Source organism: Strigops habroptila, chromosome 4, assembly GCF_004027225.2.
Source record: "Strigops habroptila isolate Jane chromosome 4, bStrHab1.2.pri, whole genome shotgun sequence".
NCBI lineage: Eukaryota > Metazoa > Chordata > Aves > Psittaciformes > Psittacidae > Strigops > Strigops habroptila.
In genome coordinates this window covers 39,813,972-39,836,419 of record NC_046358.1, presented here as the reverse complement: position 1 = coordinate 39,836,419, position 22,448 = coordinate 39,813,972, and the positions used below count along the sequence as shown (strand labels likewise).

Here is a 22,448-nt window from a genome sequence, read left to right as displayed (position 1 = left end):
CTCAGTTGTTCCAAGAAGAATATGGAAATATGAACACTTGCAATTTGATGTGCTGCTTGCCTTTCCTTCTTCCCTGTCTATGCTTTAGAATGCCACAATCGAGGGATCCTATGCCGTTTCTTGCGTCTTGTCATCTGAGGAAGATAAAAGATTTGACTTTGTGTAAATTCAGGATTCAATTGGAGGCTAAATTGATGATGACTGTTTTTTCAGGAAATAAAAATATTTACAAGTGAATAAAACACCCAAATATGCATTTGAAGCTTGAAGCTACTTAGGTTCATTAACTTCCATACAGAGAAGTTCAGCTATTGAATTTCAAAGAGTTACTTTACAAGCCCAGGCATGGCAGCAACCTTTCTTTTTCTCATTGTGCCTGCAGAGTGGTAAGTGTTACACTCATCACTGAATGCTACAGTCTAGACAAGGATAATTTATAACTTATCTCCATATAGCTAGAAAATAAAATGGAATATAAAGAAATGCAAGGCTGTTCATAGAGAAACCTGATCTTTTCTCTTTCAGCATAAGAAACAATTTATGTCAACCAAAACCAAAGGTCATGCTGTCTTCCTTTCTTAAAGAGCTGAAAGATAGTGACTATGAAGTGCTTTATAAATCAAGGATCTTATTCCGGTTAGCAACATGCAATAAATATATTTGCGTATATATACATAGGTATACATATAAATGAATAAATATTTTAAAAAGCACTGCTCATTTCCCGCTTTTTTCAAGGCACTTCAGTCCTACTGTGTAGTGCATGAGTGCTTTCTTAAGTAGTATCAACATCTTAACAGCCATTTAGTCTGTCAGTGTTTTACACTGGAAAGTTTTCTTGTAAAGCTAAACCAGTGCTGTTAGGAGAATTATCCTGTCAGAGCACAAGCTGACTTCTCAGAACTGTCGCAGTGGAATATGCTATACATGAATATGCCATTGGAATATGCTCTACAGTCCCATAACATGTTTCTAGGTTACAATTACAGTGCATTTGAGTAGTTCTAGCTATAATATTATGTCTAATTTTAAAATTAAATATTTAGTTTTGAATACAGTATTAAAATGCTAATGTCTGGCACTCTTAATCTTATAAGCAGTCAGAACAAGCATTTATTATTAATGACACTGAATTTTAGGTTCCTTAGAGCCAATTTAATTGGAAAGAAGTGCTTCATTGTGTCTATTGGATATGAGAATTTTGACTATGTTATTAGATTTAGTTGTGATTAAAGCACTGCAGATATGGTATAAAATCTGAGTTTTGATAATTTTCTATTTATACAGTATCCTCTTTACATCTAAATCAGAAAATCAATGATATCATGGGCATGATTTTGTTTGAAAAGAAGATACTATACACAAACCTTTAAATATACATCTGTATTAACTAAGAGCCACCTGTGGGATGGTAGTGAGATTTGGAAATAATCAGATAGTACAAGCTACTAGATAATATATGTTAATTGTTTTTATGCATGAAGTCTCATTAAGCATTTTGATACTTGCCAAAAGCCAATTAAAGTAGTTTGAATGATTCAGTTAGCTTTGGATGTCATGCCAGTCCCATAATTCCAGGTTTCCAATTTAGTCTCCATTCTATTCCTTCTCAAAAAAGCCTGTAGAAACTCTACCATTTTCTTCCTTCTGTGGATGTAAATTAGAAGTTTTTTAAATTTTGTCTTTATTACATTTGTGGTAAAAAAACCCACAGGAACATTCTCTGTGACCTACGTTGTACCTATCAGAAACTAAGTAGGAATGATTTCTAACATACTGTCTATTAGGAATCATAATAAGAGGTTTGATTATCTGCTAGAAGAGCTTTTTCCATAAATAAAAAAATTCCATGTGCACTTTCAGAAGTGAAACTATAATAAAAATCTTGTAAATTTTAGATGTCTTTAAGATTCAATATTCTAACTTTTAAAAATATTTTCTTCTTTTATTTCTTTCATTCACCTAAGACTTCAAGTGTGTAAAATAACTTCCTACCGATCTTTCAAATTCTGTTCTTCCTGTGTATAGTAAAATTAGACGTGTGTGTGTGTTTGTTGCTGGGTTTGGCTTGTTTTGTTTCTTCACTAGCACTTATATATATTCTAACCCTGACTGTTATAAGACAGTGAGTGATATCTAGTGTGGAACAGGCCTTCTGGTGCACTGGGTGGGTGGTAGCTGTTTCAGACTACTGGAAGTACCTCCACATGCTTGGAGTGCTTTGTAATTGTTACTAGCTCATTGGAAGATCTACAAGAGCTTTCCAGCTGACTTGAACATTTGTTATTGTGGAGACAGGGCAGGAAGGTCATGAACAGCAAGAAGCATGCAAGATAAACTATAAAGCTTCTGCTCCATGTTTCTGAACCAAACAATGAAAATAAAATCTCAGTGATTCCCATAAGGGTTTATGCATTAAATGTTAGCTTTTGGTCTTTTCCAACATAAACAATTCTATGATTTTATGATTCACTGAACAATAGAAAAGGGAACAACAGTGCTAATAAAGCAAAGCCTGGTAATAAAGAACAAGAGAATTTGTGTCCTTTTAGCTGCCCTCAAAAATGACTGATGGAAAGTATCTTCAAAAGCATGTCACCAAAGCTTTTGGAGGCTTAGCTGCACTGACATAAACCAGCCATTTATCTTGAAAACTTCCTATTGTGCTAGCAATTTTCATTATAGAAAATTGGCACAGATGGTAATTCTTCCCTTCTGACCTGTTTCAGGGAAGAAGGGAGAGCACAGTCACCATATTGAGCATTGACATGAGAGTAAAGTCTCACCATCCTTCATTAAATTCCGCTATAGCCACTATGCTGTAGTCAAAAAGAGTGAATGAGCTTAGCATTCTTTGGCTTGAGCAAGTCGAAACATTTTGATTAAAATTTTTCTCTTCTGTTCTGCAGGTTTATGCAGGACTGAATTTTTCTCCTGTGTGAACTTGCATTCCTTTTACTTATTTATTTTGACATCTTATGTTTCAGTAGTTTGTGTTTATGTGGGGTTACACTTTATTTGTTATTAAAAACTTCATTATTTCAAGAATGAGACTTCTTTTCCTCCAAAAAAATTTTCTTCCATCTAAACTCTTTAGGAGCAGCTGATCTCCACCAAAGACCCTAATTAAGTCTTTGGAGTTTAATAAGAATCTTTCTGAAGAATTCCATAAACTGAAAAATCTTTTCAAAGAAATGCACCTACTTTCTTGTACAATCAATAAAAAGAGATTGGCTCAGAAAACAGAGCTCAGATGATGAAGATCCTATGGCCCTGCAGAAGGCTTAATGAATTCTTGAAATTTCCTTGTTCCATTGTCAAGAGTAATTCCAAATCTTTTTCAGACTAAAAATGAAGGTAGCACAAGAGTGGGACATATTCAAGCTGAGCTGTCAGAGTAATAGTTTGGCTGCATAAAGCTTTGAAAACTCACTGCTTTCAAAAGGATAACCATTTTGCTGGAAAATTACCGAACTATTAGTGTATTAGCATTGAATTCTGCTAGTTGTATTGTAGATCAAATTATGAAAGTTCTTATAAAATAATAGGAGTGGTCTTTCTGCTACTTCATGTAGCTGACATTTTTTTATTGCATTCAATTTTGTGTGTCTTGTATGAAATGGTAGTAGGGGTTTCCTCACAGCCAGTTAACTCCTGTCTATATTGAGCTAAAAAACTGCCTAGTCCTGGCCAGGTTACAAAGAACTGGTTGTTTTAGCTACAGCAGAGTGTGTATGTTCACCATGAGTAAACCATCCTTCCATTTGCAGCCTCGATTTTCATTTGCATGTTGTAATTTGAACTTGTTAGAAATGCCTTTAAATTCCATTCAGTATACATGGCTTCAGAATGCAAGAAAGTGCTGAGTAAAAAGAGCAAAATATAATAAGAAGCAAAGGTAGTTATCTAGACAGTTGCAAATATGTCCTACATACTTCCATTTTTGCAGAAAAAGTATAGAGTTTTGTTAAGAAATCTGTAAGGTATTTGAAGGATGTTTTAATCAATCTTCACTCTTCGATTTGAGTAGATATGAATATATAATACATGGCGAGTATGCTTAGTATAAAGCTACCGCATATTTTTTCTTATTTCTTTGTGATCTTAAATGATCAGTGTGAGCATAGCTGCCTTCCAAGCAGTTGACCCGGGTTCCCTGCCCATGGCAGGGGGGTTGGAACTAGATGATCTTAAGGTCCTTTCCAACCCTTATGATTCTATGATTATATATATATTATTTTCATCGTCCAATGATCAGGCATGTGAAAATGCTTATTGTTTTTCAAAACTTACCTCTACTACCAATTGCTTGACTAGGTTTTCATATGGGTTTGGGATTGGGTATTTCCCCTTTTTTTTTCTTCAGAACTAACTGGAATCAAAACCTGCTACACTATTGCACAGTTCAGTACCATCTTTCTTCTTGCATGATAAATTGCTCTAGAGTACCAGTGCAATACTATCTTCCAGGGTGCAGTAACAAACCAGACTTCAGTGAGCACAAATATGACTTTTTCCATCAAGTTTTAATTTTTTTTACACTTTTTAAAAAATTTAGAAAGTTAGGCCTTTATTAAAAATCAGTATGCTTTAACATGCTTAAAGCCAGGTAAATGAAGAGTTGTATGATTACTCATTGATGAAATGTTATACAGTGGTAACTTCAAAGGGCAAAGTCTCTGAACGTTGTGGGTTTGGCTGATTATGGGGTGTACAAGAACATTTCTTATTCTGAAGGTTTCAAAGGGTTTTTAGGTTGTAACTTTAGGCAGTGTTACCAGTGGAAGTTCAGGAATATGAAAGCAACACTGAACTGCAGATATCACATTGGTTCGCAAATTCAGTTCATATATGGGTTGTCCTACACAAATGAAATTCATGCATCAGTTTTACTGATGTCAAGAATATCCCAGAAATGGCTAGCCCAGATTTGTTTACACTATACTCTTTCAGTAGTGTTCTGAGGTGCCTAGCTTTACTGCCGCAGCTTCTCCTGTCGTTCTCCAGTTCCACCCCATCCCAGGCCTTATGGTAGAGTGTTTTTGTGCATGAGCCATCTGAAGCTGATACACACTTGACTAAATATGCCCTTGCATTTAAGATTCTGGCCTGTGGCGAATGCTGTGACCAGAAAGTCTTTTTACATTAAAATACTGATTAAACTTCATAGTGGAAATAAATGTTTGAAAGCAGTCTGTCTTCTCTGCAGTCATCCCCTTCTGCAGAAAAGGTCAGGCTGGCCTAGGTTTGTAAAGCACTGCAGCTGGTCCAGGAAGTGAGCTGGAATAGCTTCCAGCAGCAACTGCCCTGCTTCTGGACAAAAGGATCCTTTTGCTTCTTCCCAGTGCATGTTTGAACCTTTGGCCACAGCAATGGCCCATATGGCAAAACAAATGTAAGCTGCTGGAATCCTGAGACAGGAGCTTCACAATCAACATTTCAGGCATTGTAACTTAGCCCGAAGTGGTTAGCAAGTCATATATCTTCCTCGCTTCTTCCTTACTTCTTGCTCATTTTTAACTTGCGGATTTATAGTCAACCAATGTACTTGCACAAGAAACATCCTAATAAAACACATCACATAAAATACTAATAAATTATTACAGAGCAGCTCTGTGTCTGGTACAATCCCAGAAAAACCATTACTGTTTTAGAAGCTCTGTCAAAGAACTGGTGATTTAGCATCTATTTCACCTTATTTTGAAGTACAGGGATATATAAGAATGTAACTCACTGATTCCTGAGACAACAGAATACAGTAGAAACATGCCTACCTAGGGTTCACTAGGCTAGATATTAATTTTCAAAACTTTTTTGAGCATTTTGTAATAACAATATTTACACTATAGAATTGTGTCAGGACAGCTAGGCTCCTGTAACACCTGAAAATTTCCGTTGAAGAAATGTCTTTGAAGACACGGCTCTCCTAAAGGAGGGGGTAAAAAAAAAACAAAAAAAAAACCGAAGAGGCAAAATATTTAATACTTTTTTTCTACAGGGAAAAAGCTCTATCAAGTTAACAGCTTTCCCATATTACAAGAAGTTCCTGAGAATTTTAGCAAAATGTAAAATGAAGATTACTTACTGAAATTTTGCAGTGATGAAACTGTTGTTCATGTATAATGCTGAGAGCAAATTAATCAAAATAAAAGCCAAGCTGGAAAAGAGAATAATGTGCAGAAAAGGATGGTGCACCAGGAAAGTTATTATCAGTAGTATGTCTATTACCATGAGGGAAGAGCAAAGAAGCTTACTCTGAGCACTAATGTTTTCCAAGCTGCCAGTGTCAGCAGAAGGCAGGGTCAGTGATCTTAGAGCCCTCCTGGTCACTGTTTTCCTTCTGCCCTTTGCATTCTTCACCTGGTAAAATGTATTCATTTCCCCAAACCACTGACTGCCACAGTGATACCAGCTACAGTACTTCAGGACTCCAACTCACTTTCTGACAAACTTGTGACTTACAGTAAGTGTAGAGCTTTCCCTGGTGCTTGATTTTGTTTAGTCAAACTGGATTTTTTTATGTATTTTTTTCTTTGATTTAACTTTTTACTTAAAAACAGCTACAAAAAAAGAAGTGAGTAATGTTTGCTCTTAAGGTTTCACCAATAACCCAAAATAGAAGAGAACACTGCTTCGATGTACTAGAAGAGGGCATTTTAAAGGCAAAAATATCTTTTTAAAACCAGCAAATCTTTATTTGTTCAGCAATAAAACCCCTTTTGTGCTTTTATGAGCATAAAAGGGCAGTGCAGAGAGTGAGTTTAGTTCATAATTTTCAAGTACATTTTAAAAAATGAATCTGAAAATTCTTTGGCAGATGTTCTAATTTTTTTCTGAAGAGAAGAATTTCTACATTCTGTTTGGAATATTTGTCTTCTGCAGAATTAAAATGCACTTAAAAGGAAAGACCAAAGAGAGAGACATTTTCTTAAATAACAGATTTTGTTTTGCATGTACAGTAATTGTAAGACTCTATGACAATCTGTTTTCCCTGCTGAGGTTTTATTGTGAGATCAAAGAACAGAAATCTGCAGTATAGCTTCCCTGTCACTGATATTAACTATAGAGCAATATGCTGCAACCTTTCATCTTCCAGTAGCTTCATGTACATCTTAACAGAATTTCTTGAAGAGCATAAAGAAAATATTTCTTAAAGCCAACGTCAAAGTTTAGTTTTTATTGACTCTTGAGGCTTTGTTTATGCATTTTTTCTTTGTCTACTGTAGTGTTTGCAGTTCAGGCTATTTTAGTTGACATGGAGGGCTAGGAGCAGGCTGATGTATTCAGCAGCTGCAAATTACAGAATCAGCTGTCTGGAAGACTGAGTGAAGTGGACAGTTGGCAGCCAAATGGGTTCAACCCCTGTAAGCCTAAGAAATTCCACAGTCAATGCTACAGGATAGCCCATGAGAGGATGACAGAATCTTTACCTTAACATCACTACGAAACTGTGTAAAAATAAAAATGCCTAGTGGATATGTGACATTAATGTTGATTCGGAAATGGTGAAAAATCAGGCTACAATAGCTTCTGAAATGGCATTATATACTGATATAACAAGAAAGGATTTCCATGCTTACATCTGTAAGCTGTATATTATTTCCATTAACCTGGAACTATGCATATTTAGAAATAGATGCCAACAAATGGTTTATTTTATCTTTATCTACCTGCCACTTCCGGTAAGAGCAATTAGTGCTCCTGGCAGCACTTAGGTACTATCTTGTTGTACTGCTGTTCTTTATTTATAAATACAAAATGTAAAAAGGGCACATGACAGTGTTCTGCTGGGTTTTCTCTATCTAATGCTAAATCACCTACAAGGACTTAGGAAGAATGAGGACCATGAGGCCATGTTGTACCAGGTCTTGATATTTAGCCTCAGTAAAATCGGGAACTTACATAATGTGACATTTTTGTGCTGTATCTGAACTGCATTAATTATTACAGGAAATTATCAAATCCACAGCTGTGCTAGATAAAATTATTTAACTTTGAGCAATAATATGTAAATCTCGATATCAGATACAAAAGTAAGAAAATGTTCTACTAGATAATTTGTTATACTGTGTGATGCGGTTGACACACTGAGGGAAGGGATGCCATCCAGAGGGACCTTGACAGCCTTGAGAGATGAGCCAGTATGAACCTCATGAAGTTCAACAAGGCCAAGTGCAAGGTCCTGCACCTGGGCTGGGAAACTCCCAGGCAAAACTACAGGCTGGATGGAGACTGGATTGAGAGCAGCCCTGAGGAGAAGGACTTGGGGGTGTTGGTTGATGAGAAACTGAGCACGAGCTGACTGTGCACTTGCAACCCAGAAAGCCAACTCTATGTTGGGTTGCATCAAAAGGAATGTGACCAGCAGGTCGAAGGAGGTGATCCTGCCCCTCTACTCTGCTCTCGTGAGACCTCACTTCGAGTATTGTGTACAGTTCTGGTGTCCTCAATGTAAGAAGGACATGGAGCTGTTGAAGCAAGTCCAAAGGAGGGCCACGAGGATGATAAGGGGGCTGGAGCACCTCCCATATGAAGACAGGCTGAGAGAGTTGGTCTTGTTCAGCCTGGAGAAGATAAAGCTCCAGAGAGACCTAGCAGCCTTCCAGTACCTAAAGGGGGCCTACAAGAAAGCTGGAGAGGGACTTTTTACAAACACATGCAGTGACAGGACAAGGGGGAATGGCTTTAAGCTGAAAGAGGGTAGATTTGGATTAGATATCAGGAAACAATTCTTCACTGTGAGGGTGTTGAGACACTGGCACAGGTTGCCCAGAGAAGTTGTGGATGCCCCATCCCTGGCAGTGTTCAAGGCCAGCTTGGACAGGGCTTTGAGCAACCTTGTCTACTGGGAGGTGTCTCCAGCATTGGTAGGCAGGGGGGTTGGAACTAGATGATCTTTAAGGTCCCTTCCAACCTGAACCATTCTATGATTCTATGATAATGCCAACTGGATTTGACATTGTATTGTTTCCCCTCAAACAAAAAAAGTTGTTGTGTGCCAGGCAAGTGTAAAGAAAAGATGTAAGTAAATAGGCTGCAGCTTTATTAATGCTCTTCAGCTGAAGACTACTTGGCATTAACTTAAATGGCAAAAGTGATCATTCATTTGCAGTCATGTTCTCTTGTAGCCTTTACACAGATATCCTATCATTTGTGCAGCCTTCACCTTCCTATTGTCATCTGGCAGTTAAAAACCAAGGAAAAGGGATATCAGTAGGGGCCTAAATTCTTTTTCCAGACTTTATCTAAGATGGGTTTCCTGAAAACTCAGATCTAATCCATTTTATCCAGGAACTTGGCCTGTGGTGAAATGAAATCCAGTTCATTTGACAATGGCTACAGATTCATCTAAAATGGAAGTCACCCATCAAAACAATGTCATGTGATGCAGGAATGTCAACTTATGGCTCCTAAGATTTATTTCAAGAAATACCCAGTAGACTCATATATGACTGTGTGCCATGCATGCGGAGTCTGACATATTGGGAACTGCTGATTAACTACTAGTTGTCACACAAGCAGTTAGTGTGTGTTCAGTAAGATTGTTGTATTGACACTACCACTCTTTAAGCACAAAGTTAATCCAGCCTGCTCTTGTCTGTCTTCAGACTTACAGCACATGTGCAGGTGGACTGCACAGCATATATATAATACCGAACTGGACATATGAACTTTCGCATGCACTGTATACATTTATCCAGGACTTCTGGATGTTGAATAGCTGGAGCTATTAATAGGGAGTTAAATCATCTTAAACCTATGCCTGGCACTGTTGCAAATTCAATCATGCATCCTGAATGGTTCAATCAGATTTTCATTTAATAGGAAAGGAAGAAAAAACCAAAAAACCAACAAACCACCAGCCAAAAAGATCATGTCATGTCAAAATACTTATCAGCAAAGGAATCAAAATCTTTTCTATTCTCCCATGAAAGTAAAGACCAAGACTACAGTGACAGTTCAATGCTACACTAATTCCAGGCCAGAAGGGAGATGGAACTGATGATAATGTCAGGAAACAAGTGCTTAGAATTTATATATTATGAGAAGGTATTTAGGGACTTGGTTTCCTTCCTGGCTCATTCAGCCACTCATCAAGTATCTTCCCATTTTGGCCACTTACTCTTTCTAAAACTGAAATCCTTTAAGAGCTGGCACTTTGATTAAGATGATAGTCTTATATGTTAAGATCAGAGTATGTGACCTTTACTTGGATATGGACAAGGTCAGCCTCAGATTCTCTCCATGTTATGAAACTGTCAAGAGTGGTTGATTATCTTGTTAGTACATAAAGCATTTGGCTGCTGCTACACTCGCAGTAGTCTGGAAGTACTTCAGACTTTCTTTTTGAGGAAAATGAGCAATATATAACAAGCCATGTAAAAATTAACAGCATCTATCCTTGATTATGTGCTTCTTTCAATTCTTTGCATTTTGGTACAAAATTCTCTGTGGTGTTGTCTATTTCAGAAATTTTAGATGCTTTACTAGCTAGTGTAACAGTAGATCAAGACAAAGCTTGTTTGAAGTGTGGGTCTGAACTCTTCATTTAGAGTATTTTCTAGATTCATTAGCCAATATTTTCAGAGCATTATCTAACAATCATCAGGAGATGATTGCTCATTGTTAATACTTTCTTCTTATGCCTTTGTGTTTTTAACCTCCTTGAGAATTCTTATGGCAGTTGAATTCAGCATGTAACTGCGTGTGTGAAGCTGGAAAATACTGAAAACTTGTTTTGCAGTTTGACACAAATTTAAGCTCATTAACATAAGTAGTCTAACTGAAGATATATTAAGTATTTTTCTATAGATGAAGTCTAATTTGCAAAGTTATAGTTACTGGGCAATAATCTATCTTTTAATCTCTGAAATTAAATGGCTGAGAGGAACAGGACATGAACTGTTGTTCATGTTGTGGAGAAGTGAATGCAAATTCAGCCAAACTAATTAACTAAAAATATTCTTTAAAACATTTGAAACAACATAGAAATACAGCTGTGCTTTTCGATCAAGTTTCAGTTCTAGTTGGATAAATGGATAACATCTTTTTCAAAGCTTGGAAAAGATTTTGCTCAGAGTTTTAACTTTGTGTGTCTGTAGAATTAGGTTAGCACACTCATCTGGTAACTAGAGTGTCCATTTTCACACCTGGAAGTGTGTGGATACTTGCAGCTCTGCGTTTTGGCAGGCAAGTCTGTGTGTTTTGTATTTGCAAATATAGATGCTGGTTGTCACAACAAGGGGACTGAGGACAGAGGGGAAGAAATACTGCCTCTCCCTCAAGGCAGCCCCAAGACTCTGCTCACTGAAACTCCAATGTTCTGTGTATTTCTGAGAGCTACCGCTTCAGGGGACTTAATTTAGCTGCCAGTGCTTTATTAAAATGAGTAACTACTGATAGCACTCAACCAAAATAGTTTCTCAAGGGCTAATATTGTGCTACCCGTTGTACTAAAATTATTTATAATTATCTAGGGATTTGATTTTTGTTTAATTTTTTACATACATACACTTATATATTCAATAATTTGGCTTTACTTTCAGACTGAAGGTGTCAAATCTGAACTGATAAAAATTACTGTACTGTATTATTAATTTAGAAAGAATCAGCTTTACTGATTTTCTTGTTATTCTACTGCTGTACAAAACCACAAGAGTATAATTAGAGACGTATGCTTTCATTGTAATTGTCTGATAGAAATGTTTCGATAGCAAATCTGTCATGAGTCAAAATTATTTTATTTTTCTGGTTTTTATTTGTTATGCATGTACTGCCCTTTATGTAAAAAGGACATTTCTGAAGGTTGGAGTTAAAATACTTTATATTTTTTGAAAATAAGTAAGTCTTGGATTTAAAATATGCTATTAAGTCATGTTTAAATATATGTCAGAGATGTAGGGGAAAAACCTTCTAGGATCCAGCGATAACTTTTCTTCAGTATTTTAATCACACTTCCTTACTCGTTTATAACATGCTTTTTATGCATAGATTTCAAACAGAGTTGTTATAAAGCAGTGTTTTTCACTCAATAGTATATGTCCTTTGTCTTGTGACTTATTCTTTCACAAAGAAAATTAAGGCTAGATTGTAAAGATTTTACTCTGTTTGCAGCACAGTTTAGAAATCTGGAACACTAATTGCTAAATTTAGAGGATACCAACCTTAAGTTTTTAACCTGGTAATTTATATTTTCTTTTCTCCTTTCTCAACATAACTGGTCACAGCTTCTCTGCTTTCCCACTTTCTCCTCCACTCGTCTTCTGTTCAATTGTGAATCCTGAACAAGACTGTGCAAAAGTTAGCGCCATCCTACCACAGCAGTCAGCAATGGAGCTCATAAATAACTTACCCACACTGAGTCTATCCCAGACTTTTGCCCTATTTGGCTATAGAGGCTAGATTAAAAGGTAAATTCTGTCCAAAAGAACTTTGTTGATGATGGCACAGATCAGATTCTTTGCATTTTAACAGGGATGGGGACGAAGGGGGAAAGGAGAGGGGAGAAGCGGAGCAGAGAGGGCGACTGCTTGTGCTGATCTTATCACTTTCATTCCTATTGCTGTCTTCTAGGATGTCACTTTACAGTGCTAGTTTTCTGCTTCTGATGCATGTGATCTTGTTGTGCCATCGTTCTTCATTGTATGCTGTCTCTGCCAAACAGGACAGCTGCTGGTTCAGTCGCTGTAGCATTGCCATAAGAAAAAAAGAAAAGAAGAAAAAAGCCTGGGTGTATTAAATACATTATCTTTCCTCTCTGAAATAATCTATTCTGCATTTAATAAAAACTACATGAAAAGTGGAGCTGATCCATGAACGGTCCATGCCTATGTGTAAATATCTACTTTATTTTTCCATTACAGGATATTTGTGAAGACATATCTGATCATGTTGAACAAATTCATGCTCTGCTAGAGACGGAGTTTTCCCTGAAGCTTCTGTCTTACTCTGTCAATGTGATAGTCGATATCCACACAGTACAGCTACTCTGGCACCAGCTACGTGTTTCTGTTCTGGTTCTGAGAGAGCGTATTCTCCAGGGACTACAAGACGCCAATGGAAACTACACCAGGCAGACTGATATTCTGCAAGCATTTTCTGAAGAGAATAAGGAGGTATAGTAACTAAATTCAATATTGAGAATCTCATCAGTATTTGAAGCAACTCATCCCTGTCGTGCATTTAAAATTGCTAGGAGGACAATTTTAAGGATGTCCTACATATCTTCTAGGCATTTTGCTAGTTTTGTGTTTTAAATGTCTTCAGCTGATATCTGTTCTTTTTAAACCAAATTATAGCAAATTAAGGTCAACTTTCAGAAGTGTCTTGCTACTTAGAGGTACATCTGGTCCAAAGTCCTTGATCTAGTCACTTGTGAATTTAAAGTTCCTATCTAATTCAAAACTAATTTTTTATGTGCAATGAATTCTTAAATGAAAAGCTTAGACATTTCCCTTCTTGTATACACAAACCTGAGGGGCAATTCTGCAATATGCCTCTTAACAGTCACATATTTTGCCTGAGAAACAATAATGCATGAATCATACATTTTGTACTCTAATGGGGTGTCAAATTCACACACAAATGTTTTGAAAATCTGGATTCATTTAACTAAAATGCCTTTTCCATTGAATTCTTAATTACTAAATTAGCTTAGTTAGAAGGACGCTACTGGCCTAATTTTTAAAACTGAAAGGATGCACATTTTTAATAGGGTAAACATGGTTAACAGAAGATACCTTAGCATGTAGAGGATTCTTCATTTGCTGAAAGTTCTAAGATTAGGACAAAAAGCTTTTGTTAGGATTAGATACATTTTCAGAGGGAGGCTTTTAGATCAATGCAATGAGATTCTGCGACCTGTGTTACAGAGGAAGTCGGAACATGTCCTGGATTTCAGATCACTCATGTTTAAAAAGAATGTGCATATTTCTCTGCTCTAGTTTTATATTTGTCTTTGGCACAACAGAGTGGGTGGTCCTGAAATCAATGCTCAGATATGCCCAGGCCCACCTTCCACACCCCCTCTTCCTGATGCATACATACCTGGTGATTCAGATTCAGTTTCTGTTTTGCTGTTCCTTGTAAACCTTCTCTGGCAAGTCTGATGGAAATCCACACCTGTCTGAATATCCAGAGCGGTGAATTAGAGTGAAGGCATTATTTTATGACACGAACTTGGTGATTTCGAGACACAAAGAAGGGGCAGATTCAGATACTAAGAAACAGGAAATGTCCCACCTGGATCTGATTACAACTACTATAAAAAACATCCTGCCAATACAAGGGAGGACTGTCTGGGGAAGGATAGATTATTTTTCAGTGGGGAAAAAGCATGTTGCCAGATAGGCTTACATGGTAATATAAAAGATAAAATATGCTGACACGATTCTTTTTTTTTCCCCACCCGAACTAAAACATAATACTTGATAAAATTAATGGCTAGCAAGAGCAGGGATACAATATTAATATTAAGTTTCCGCTCTAATGCTTTGAATAGATTCCCAGAAATTGCTCTGCAGTTTTTAACCTTCAGGTATTTTTTTAAGATTTTCATTGGGTATAATGGTAGTGGCTTTATTTGAGGAAAATAATAAAAAAAAAACCCCGCAATGTAGAGACAATTGTATCTACTTATATCTACCTTTTATTTTTTTGTGTGTGTTTCCTCCATATCCTTTACCAGACAGGGGCTACACTGTAGGACTAGTAAGTGCCTCATGATACAAGTCTTATCTATTAGGGATTTTCATGCATATGTGAACAGTGAACCTAGAAACCTTTGCCCATACACTTAACCCTTCCTTGGAAAAATAATTTTCCTAATTTTCAGTACTCCTTGGGGAATATGAACTGGGAATGACAGCGTATTTTTTTGTCCTAAGATTGAGAAGTCATCTGGTTTGAAATGAATTGAAGAAAACTTCCACACACAACAAAGATTTCTATTTTGGAATTCACTGCTGTAGGACACTTAGAAGTGAAAAGAATTTCAAATAATAAATGTGAAAACTAAGCAAAGATCAGAGGAATTATAACCTCCTGATGAGGAAGTACCTATGCTTCTCACTGGTACAAGCTGGGAGTGCGAGTAGAAATTTTGTGTGTGGAAGGGACGTGTATGTATATCCATATCTTACAGCTCAGTTAGCAGAAAATGTTTAGAACTGATGCAGAAACAGGATACTGGGCTAGGTGGAAATTTGATCTGAACCAGTACAGCAAATACTATACTTTTCTGTAGTCCATGAACCTATGATTTCACAAAATGTTTGGCTCCCTCCTTAAGTCAGCTGTCTTCTGTGTAGTTCTAAAGAGCAGCTTTGGCTGCCAATGTTAACTGAAGAGCTCCATGGAAGAAGTGACCTGCCAAGGTTTCTTTTGTGTTCAGTGAGACAGTCTGATCTTGTTAGTATTCACTACTCTCTCAGTTCATAGACTGTGCAGTCAATCGCAGCTCAACAGTCCCACCTGGGCTATATTTAAACTGCAGCCATAACACACAGCAATGTGTACAAGCTAGCTGCAACACAATCAATGAGCAGGGATATCACTGGAAAAGTAGTTACCAAAACTTGAAAGTGTACAGCACAGGCTGTACTGACTTGGTTAGAGGCCCAGCTCATTAACTGGGTAGGCAGTAACTGTGCATTTGGCCATCTCAGCAGTGCCATAGTGAATAAAATGCCAGCAGGAAAGGCCACAAAAAAATTTTATGGCTTGGAGGAAATAGAGAAACCAGTAAGGCAAGCTGCTTGCCATAATGAAGGTGTCAAATTAAGAAAATAGTTTTTAAAATAAAAAACTTAGTAGAGTTAAGATTTTGAAGAACCATTTCTCCTTCAGGAATTACCCAGAGACGGATAAGAAGGAAAGAAAAAAGAGTTCTGTGTAGCCAGAGTTCTGTGCAGCTGAACCTAACCTGTGAAATTTAGTTCATAATTGATAAAGCCAGGAAATAGGGAAAGGATCAGTACAAGACTATGTTAAAATACAGTGAACCACGATGTCCTCAAAGAGTTGGTAAAGTAAAAAAAGAAATAGCTTACAAATTAGCTCATTTGAAGGAGTAAAAAAATGCACAATCATGCAAGTTTAAATAGAAATACAAGAAGGTATTAAAAAAAGCCTACAGAGCTTTACAGGAAGCGTTACTATATGAAAAGGGACAAATTTTTTGAACTAAGGTGTTCCTATTGGAAGCCATGCAAATAATAATAAAACCGTGGTAATATTAGCATTAAATAATGCTCCTTCGAAGTGCACGTTTAAGAGGCTGCTTGGAAAATCACCAAGTAAGATGGCTTAATGCATGTAATTGTAAATTTTATTAATATTAATCAACACTTTTTTAAGAGACAAAGGAACGGAGATCATTACTCAGGAGAAATGAAGGCCCTTAGGGCCTTGAAAAGAGTTTTGATTTATATATGGTTTTACAGTTTCTAATATTTTCCTGAGGTTAGAGGGAAAATGCAGCTGTAATGCTGATCATTGTTTAGTCATTATTTTCCTTAATAAATGCAGCCCCAAAATATAAATTTGACAGATTTATAATATCTTCCCCTCTTGAACTGACTATTCCCCAATAGACAATTCTAGACTATTGACAATATATGATTTCTGGCATAGTTCTACATCTCGATAGATTGGTGCTAAATAAAAGATATTTTCAATGTCCAAAATTATGCTTGATAAATATTGTTCCAATCAGTCTTTTCTATAAATAATGTTTTTAGGTGGAGCATTTTTTGTATTTTTGCTTTGAGTAATGCAAGTAGGGTAGACAGAGTACAGGGCTCAAGTGTTATATGGTTATAGAAGATGGCAAACAATAGCCTTCTTTATTGAGACTATTGTTCAGATCAAAATCCAATCGGTTTCTTGTGAGATTAAGAGATTAAGGGGTTGTTGACCTTTCTTCAGACATGATGCTTAGGGTCCTTAAACTATGGATTTAGGCAGTGTAGTGATACAAATTGTTCCAGAGAGTAATGCAGACAAGAACCTATTGTGGAGTTTGCTTTAAAAAAGTTATGAAAATCAAACCTGGAAAGAAAGACCAATATAATCATCTAAGCATCTAAAGTTAGAATAATAAAACATGAGTTTCTGCCCTTTATGATGCTTTTTAAGTAGTTTTTGTAAGCATTTAGGCTAATATTGACTTTTTAATTTTATATTATGCCTTGCAGTTTCTTTTGTCCAGTTGGCACTCTCTGCAAATTTTTCTTGTTCTAGATAGCTTCATGAAGTTACTTAAGATGAACACCAGTGTAAATAAGAACAGAAATTGTTTCAGAATTATTTGATCCTATGTTCAGGTTTCTAATTATGTGCTAGGATCATGAAATAGGTGTTAGAACATTAAATCATCTATGAAAAATATGCTTCTAAACTGTTGACTGAACATAATCTTGCTGAGATTGTTATATATCAGGCTGCTTTTGGATCTTAATGTAGTCAGTTTTTTTTAGTGTCCTTCAAATAAGCCACCAAAATATTTATAAACAAATTCAGCTTTGATCTTAAAATCTCATCTGCCACCTGAGATAGTCTCCTCTAGCTATGTCTGTGTTTCTGAGACTGAAGGACTTCCATTGAGAAGATGTTGACAAGGAGACATGGCAGGCCAGAGGTTTGGGATTACCAGCTATAGTTTCTTTTCCTTGAACTGTTCTCCATTTGTGCTCCAAATATCCAGCAGATAAATCCATAGTTGATAATACCTGGAAAAAATATTCTGGCAATCAACTGAAAGATTGTAGAGAAGCATGGATTTCTGAGAACACAAGTTTAACAAGGTGGCTGATATACTCAGCAGTCCCAAAGATGCCCTCCCTCCTGTTTGAGGAAGTTAACACAGGAAATACTACAACTCTTCTGTATGGAATTTCTGAGTCCCTCCTACAGAGGTAGAGTAAGTAGTACTGAGAGCAGAATTTGAGGAGGAGAATATCAGTACAAAAGTAAGTTGCTATTTTTAGGTAAATTGCTGTACCAGACTGAAACTAAACATTTTGAGTTTCCTGACAATTTTAATTCCCAAATACTTCAGAATTGTTCGCTCATCCACAGGGTACTGCAAAACCAGACAGGTCAGTGATGAATGCTTTTCTAGGTGTTAGTGAAACATAGAAGCTGATAGTTCATTACTTTGTTTGTGCTGTATATGAAAATTAATCTTCTAAAAAAGCACCATTTCTTTGTCTGTTTCAGGATCGTCTTGACTCTTTAACTGAAGTTGATGATTCTGGACAGTTGACCATCAAATGTTCTCAAAATTACTTGTCACTGGACTGTGGTATTACTGCATTTGAACTATCTGACTATAGTCCTAGTGAGGATTTGCTTGGTACTCTGGATGATATGACCTCCAGCCAAGGGAAAGCAAAATCATTTGAATCCTGGAACTACAGTGAGATGGATACGGACTTTCCAGGACTTATCAGAAGTGTGGGTTTACTTTCAGTAGCAACTGATTCCATTGCTTCCCAGTGTAATGAAGCATTAAATGAGAAAGAAATCCATGTACCTTGTTCATCAGAAGATGGCGAAGAAAATAAAGACAGGAAAGCACAACATGAGCTTTCACTAGTATCTACTGCTGTGAACTTCTCTCTTTCTAAAGGACCTTGCTCTGAAGATGGTGTTTTACCTACTGACAGCAAACCAGTTTCCACATTAAAGAAACCAGAATGTAATCTTCCACAGCACACCAATGAAAAAGTCAAACATTCTCACTGTGAAAACTCAACTCCCAAGAGGTCCATAAGAGACTGCTTCAATTATAACGAAGACTCCCCTACACAGCCTACATTGCCAAAAAGAGGTCTATTTCTGAAAGATGATGTGTTTAAAGATTATATGGAAGCCAGTGATTTAAAAAGGCAAATCTCTCAGATAGTTAAAAATGAAATGAGTAGAAGTACACCCTCACTGTTAGATCCACCAGACAGGTCCAAGCTTTGCCTAGCTTTACAGTCACCTTATACCAACGGTCCATCTGCAGTTAGTCAGTCATATGATTGCTTAAATACAATAGGTGATAGAAACCTTGAGTACACAATAAATAATCACTTTAAGGACAGTCCCATAAGTCTAGGAAAGTCTGCTTTCTACAGTAAAGAAAAATCAAAGCACAAGAAGTCTCATGATGCTCCAGATAAAGCGAAAGCTGGTGGAACACCTGGAGGTATGTGTAAAACTGCTCCATCAATCCAAGTCAAAAAAAGAGGATGTTTTTCTCTACAGAATGGAATTACTTCTCATAACTCTCAGTCTCTGGAGGTGACAGAAACAGATTCTTCTTCATCATCAGATTCTTGTAACCAGAGAGCCCCAAATGGACAATCACAAGGTAAAACTGAGCCTTTTAGTTCACCAACATGTAGCCAAAAGAGTGCTTCCTCAGCTGGTTCTGAGCTTGCCAATTCATCACCTCTTCTACTGAGAAGAAAGAATAATGAAAGCTTCTCCTCAACACATAGCTATACTCAAAAAACCAGTAAAGATGGTGAGGTCTGGTATGGATCTGATGAATATTTAGCACTTCCTTCACATCTCAAACAGACTGAAGTATTAGCTTTAAAACTAGAAAATCTGACAAAGTTGCTTCCCCAAAAGCCTAGAAGAGAAACCATTCAAAACATTGATGACTGGGAGCTGTCAGAAATGAATTCGGATTCAGAAATGTATCCAACATACCAAACAAAAAAGCACAAAAAAGTGGGTAGAATTTCACCGAGCTCTTCAAGTGATATAGTATCCTCCTTAGGTGACAGCATTGAATCTGGGCCTCTCAGTGATATTCTCTCTGATGAAGATCTTTGTATGCCTGTATCTTGCATGAAAAAATACATTGAAGAAAAGTCAGAAAGGACTGCTGTCACTGAGCCCACTGAGAATGAGACTTCTGCCTCAAATAAATCAGCTTTAATTCATCAACTGATGCAAGATATACAACATCAAGAGAATTATGAAAGCATATGGGAAAAAATTGAGGTAAGCCAATAATCCTGTGTTCTTCTGCTGTGCTCTTGACAAGCCTATATATGGAAATGGAACTGTGGGCAGGGGTGGAGTTGCTTTCTTGTATTCTTTTAATGATGAAAATAGCCTCACCTAGTGAGTGCTAGAAGTAGAGAACAGCAGTGATCATTGCAATTATAATAGACTGAAGTTATCTTTAACTATACAGGATTTGCCTACATTATTTTACTTACACCAATGCCTTTAAACTTGGCAAAACATTATTTTATCAATAGAGCTTCTCTTTGCCAAGTTCAGGTACATGATAAGTTATTTTTTTGGATGAAGTAAAAAAAAGGCAAAAAAGGAAAATTAGGGATCTTTGTTGTATGATTCAGGAATAAGAACTAGCTGCAACAGCTGGCTGCAGCTGTGAACACACGCTTCCTCTCCATACTCATCCTCTTCTCACCTCTTCTGAAGAGTGGATTGAGCTTGAGACAGCAATTAAAGGTAGTTAGCTGTTCTTTGGCCAGAGTAAACCCTTCTAGCTAGTGATTGCAGCTGCTGCTCTTGTCCTACAATTTCTCAGTGTTCCTCATTGTGAAGAATGTTTGGGAAACATTGATCATAGAGTTTGAAAATAATCTTATGAAGTATGTTGTGGAAGGGACTCAATAAGAGGAGCTTTAAACAGAAAGAAGACCAGATGCAAAGCACATTCTAGGAAGAGAGATAGCTCAGTGATCCATGCCCTTAAAAGCAGCACACAAGAAAATTTCAGGTTTATTTCATGCAAAAGATGTATGCTAGCTACACTAAATGGCTTGAAAATGTTCTTCTTGAATGATGAATAAAAATAATAAAGAGAAAATTTTTGAAATGTTTTGCAAAGCAATTATAATATTTTAAGGAAATATAAGGTTTTCCCAAACTGCTTGTTTACCAGAGTTTTTCCATTGTCACTAGTAATTTTATCTTCTGCTTGTAAGATTAGCAAAGAACCAATTTTTCAATGCAGGAGTTCTTACCGAGGTAAATCCTGCCTCAGTAACACTATGGTGTCTTGCTGAGGTATTTAATTTGACATACATAATAGAAAAACAGAAAATTCCTCCCTTATGTGATGTTATGAATACTGTAAATGAAATCTAACTAAAAATGCCATCCCTGTGTCACAATTGACTTCTTTCTTTTGCTAGATCTCCTGTTTCATAATTCCCTAAGCAGAGTATCAGAAATGTATCATTACTTCTTTAATTATTGTCATTTGGCAGTTACATTATTTCTGGTTTTTCATAAGAATTATCATAGAATCATAGAATCATAGAATCATAGAATCGTAAGGGTTGGAAAGGACCTTAAGATCATCTAGTTCCAACCCCCCTGCCATGGGCAGGGACACCTTGCCCTAAACCATGTGGTCCAAGGCTCTGTCCAACCTGGCCTTGAACACCGCCAGGGATGGAGCATCCAACTCAAAGAAGGCTTTCCTAATTGCAACAATACATGTCTTAGCAATGATTCAATACTACTTTTGTTTAGTGGTAGGTTTGTTTTAAAGAAGTCGGTTTGAAATAAGAATTTAATTAAGGACAGAAAAGGCATACTTGTGCCCATTTGAAATCCAGTTACACTGCTGAAAATGTCTACCGTAACACGTATTTTATTTATTCATATTGTAAAACAAACCTAAAATAGCTCAACCTTTTATTTTGGGGTAACAACAGCTTAGAAAGAGCTGGCAGCCTCAAAATCATTGAGAGGCATATTTTAGCTAGATAATAGGGAAAACAAGGAAGTTTCAGTATTTTATTATGATGGGAATAATTTTGAATTAGTGTATATCTGGTAATATATTGACAGTAAAAAATTTTTTTAATATATGCTAATGCATTTATTGGAAGCCTCATTCATTTCTCGCTTACATAGAGGATAGTCATGTGCAGAAACTGATAAAATGTACTTTTTTTATACTTGAAAATATGTGGATGTCCTTGCATGGGTATTATCATGTTGTCAATCTATCTGTCTACATGCAAACACAGTTATGTATAGTTCAGCTTTTAGTAGCTACCCCAAATGAATTTTTAGAATGCAGATTAAGCTCTGTAGTTTCTGTAATACTGACTGAAAGGGAAAAAGATATAACAAAATCATTCTCACCAGTAAAGTCAATAGAGTTCTCTGCTGTAAAATGGCTGATTGCCACTTCTCATATGTAACACTAGGACTCCATAGTATCAGTCTCAGAATGCTTTAAGGTTTACTTTCTGTAACAAAACTAAGTTTTCCTTAAACTCATACTTATAATTGATCTCTCTTCACACACACACACACACACACACACACACACCCCCCCTCCCATTTTTATGTGCAAACTGAGAATTTAGAAGAAAAACCTGATCTTGGGCTGATCTAATGACAATGCATTTTCAATTATCTTTAGTGAATAAAATAATAATAATAAACCTTGT

General features: G+C 36.6%; 1 protein-coding gene across 8 annotated transcripts in view; it reads left to right on the top strand.

Annotated features, from left to right (window-relative positions):
• AKAP6 (A-kinase anchoring protein 6) overlaps nt 1-22,448 on the top strand; it is a 273,850-nt gene that overhangs the window by 74,106 nt on the left and 177,296 nt on the right. For all 8 annotated transcript variants that reach the window (XM_030482075.1, XM_030482071.1, XM_030482072.1 and 5 more), the window contains 2 exons: nt 12,864-13,115; nt 18,220-20,004. In XM_030482075.1, coding sequence (XP_030337935.1) covers nt 12,864-13,115; nt 18,220-20,004 — 2,037 coding nt within the window. The remainder of the gene's footprint in view (nt 1-12,863; nt 13,116-18,219; nt 20,005-22,448) is intronic.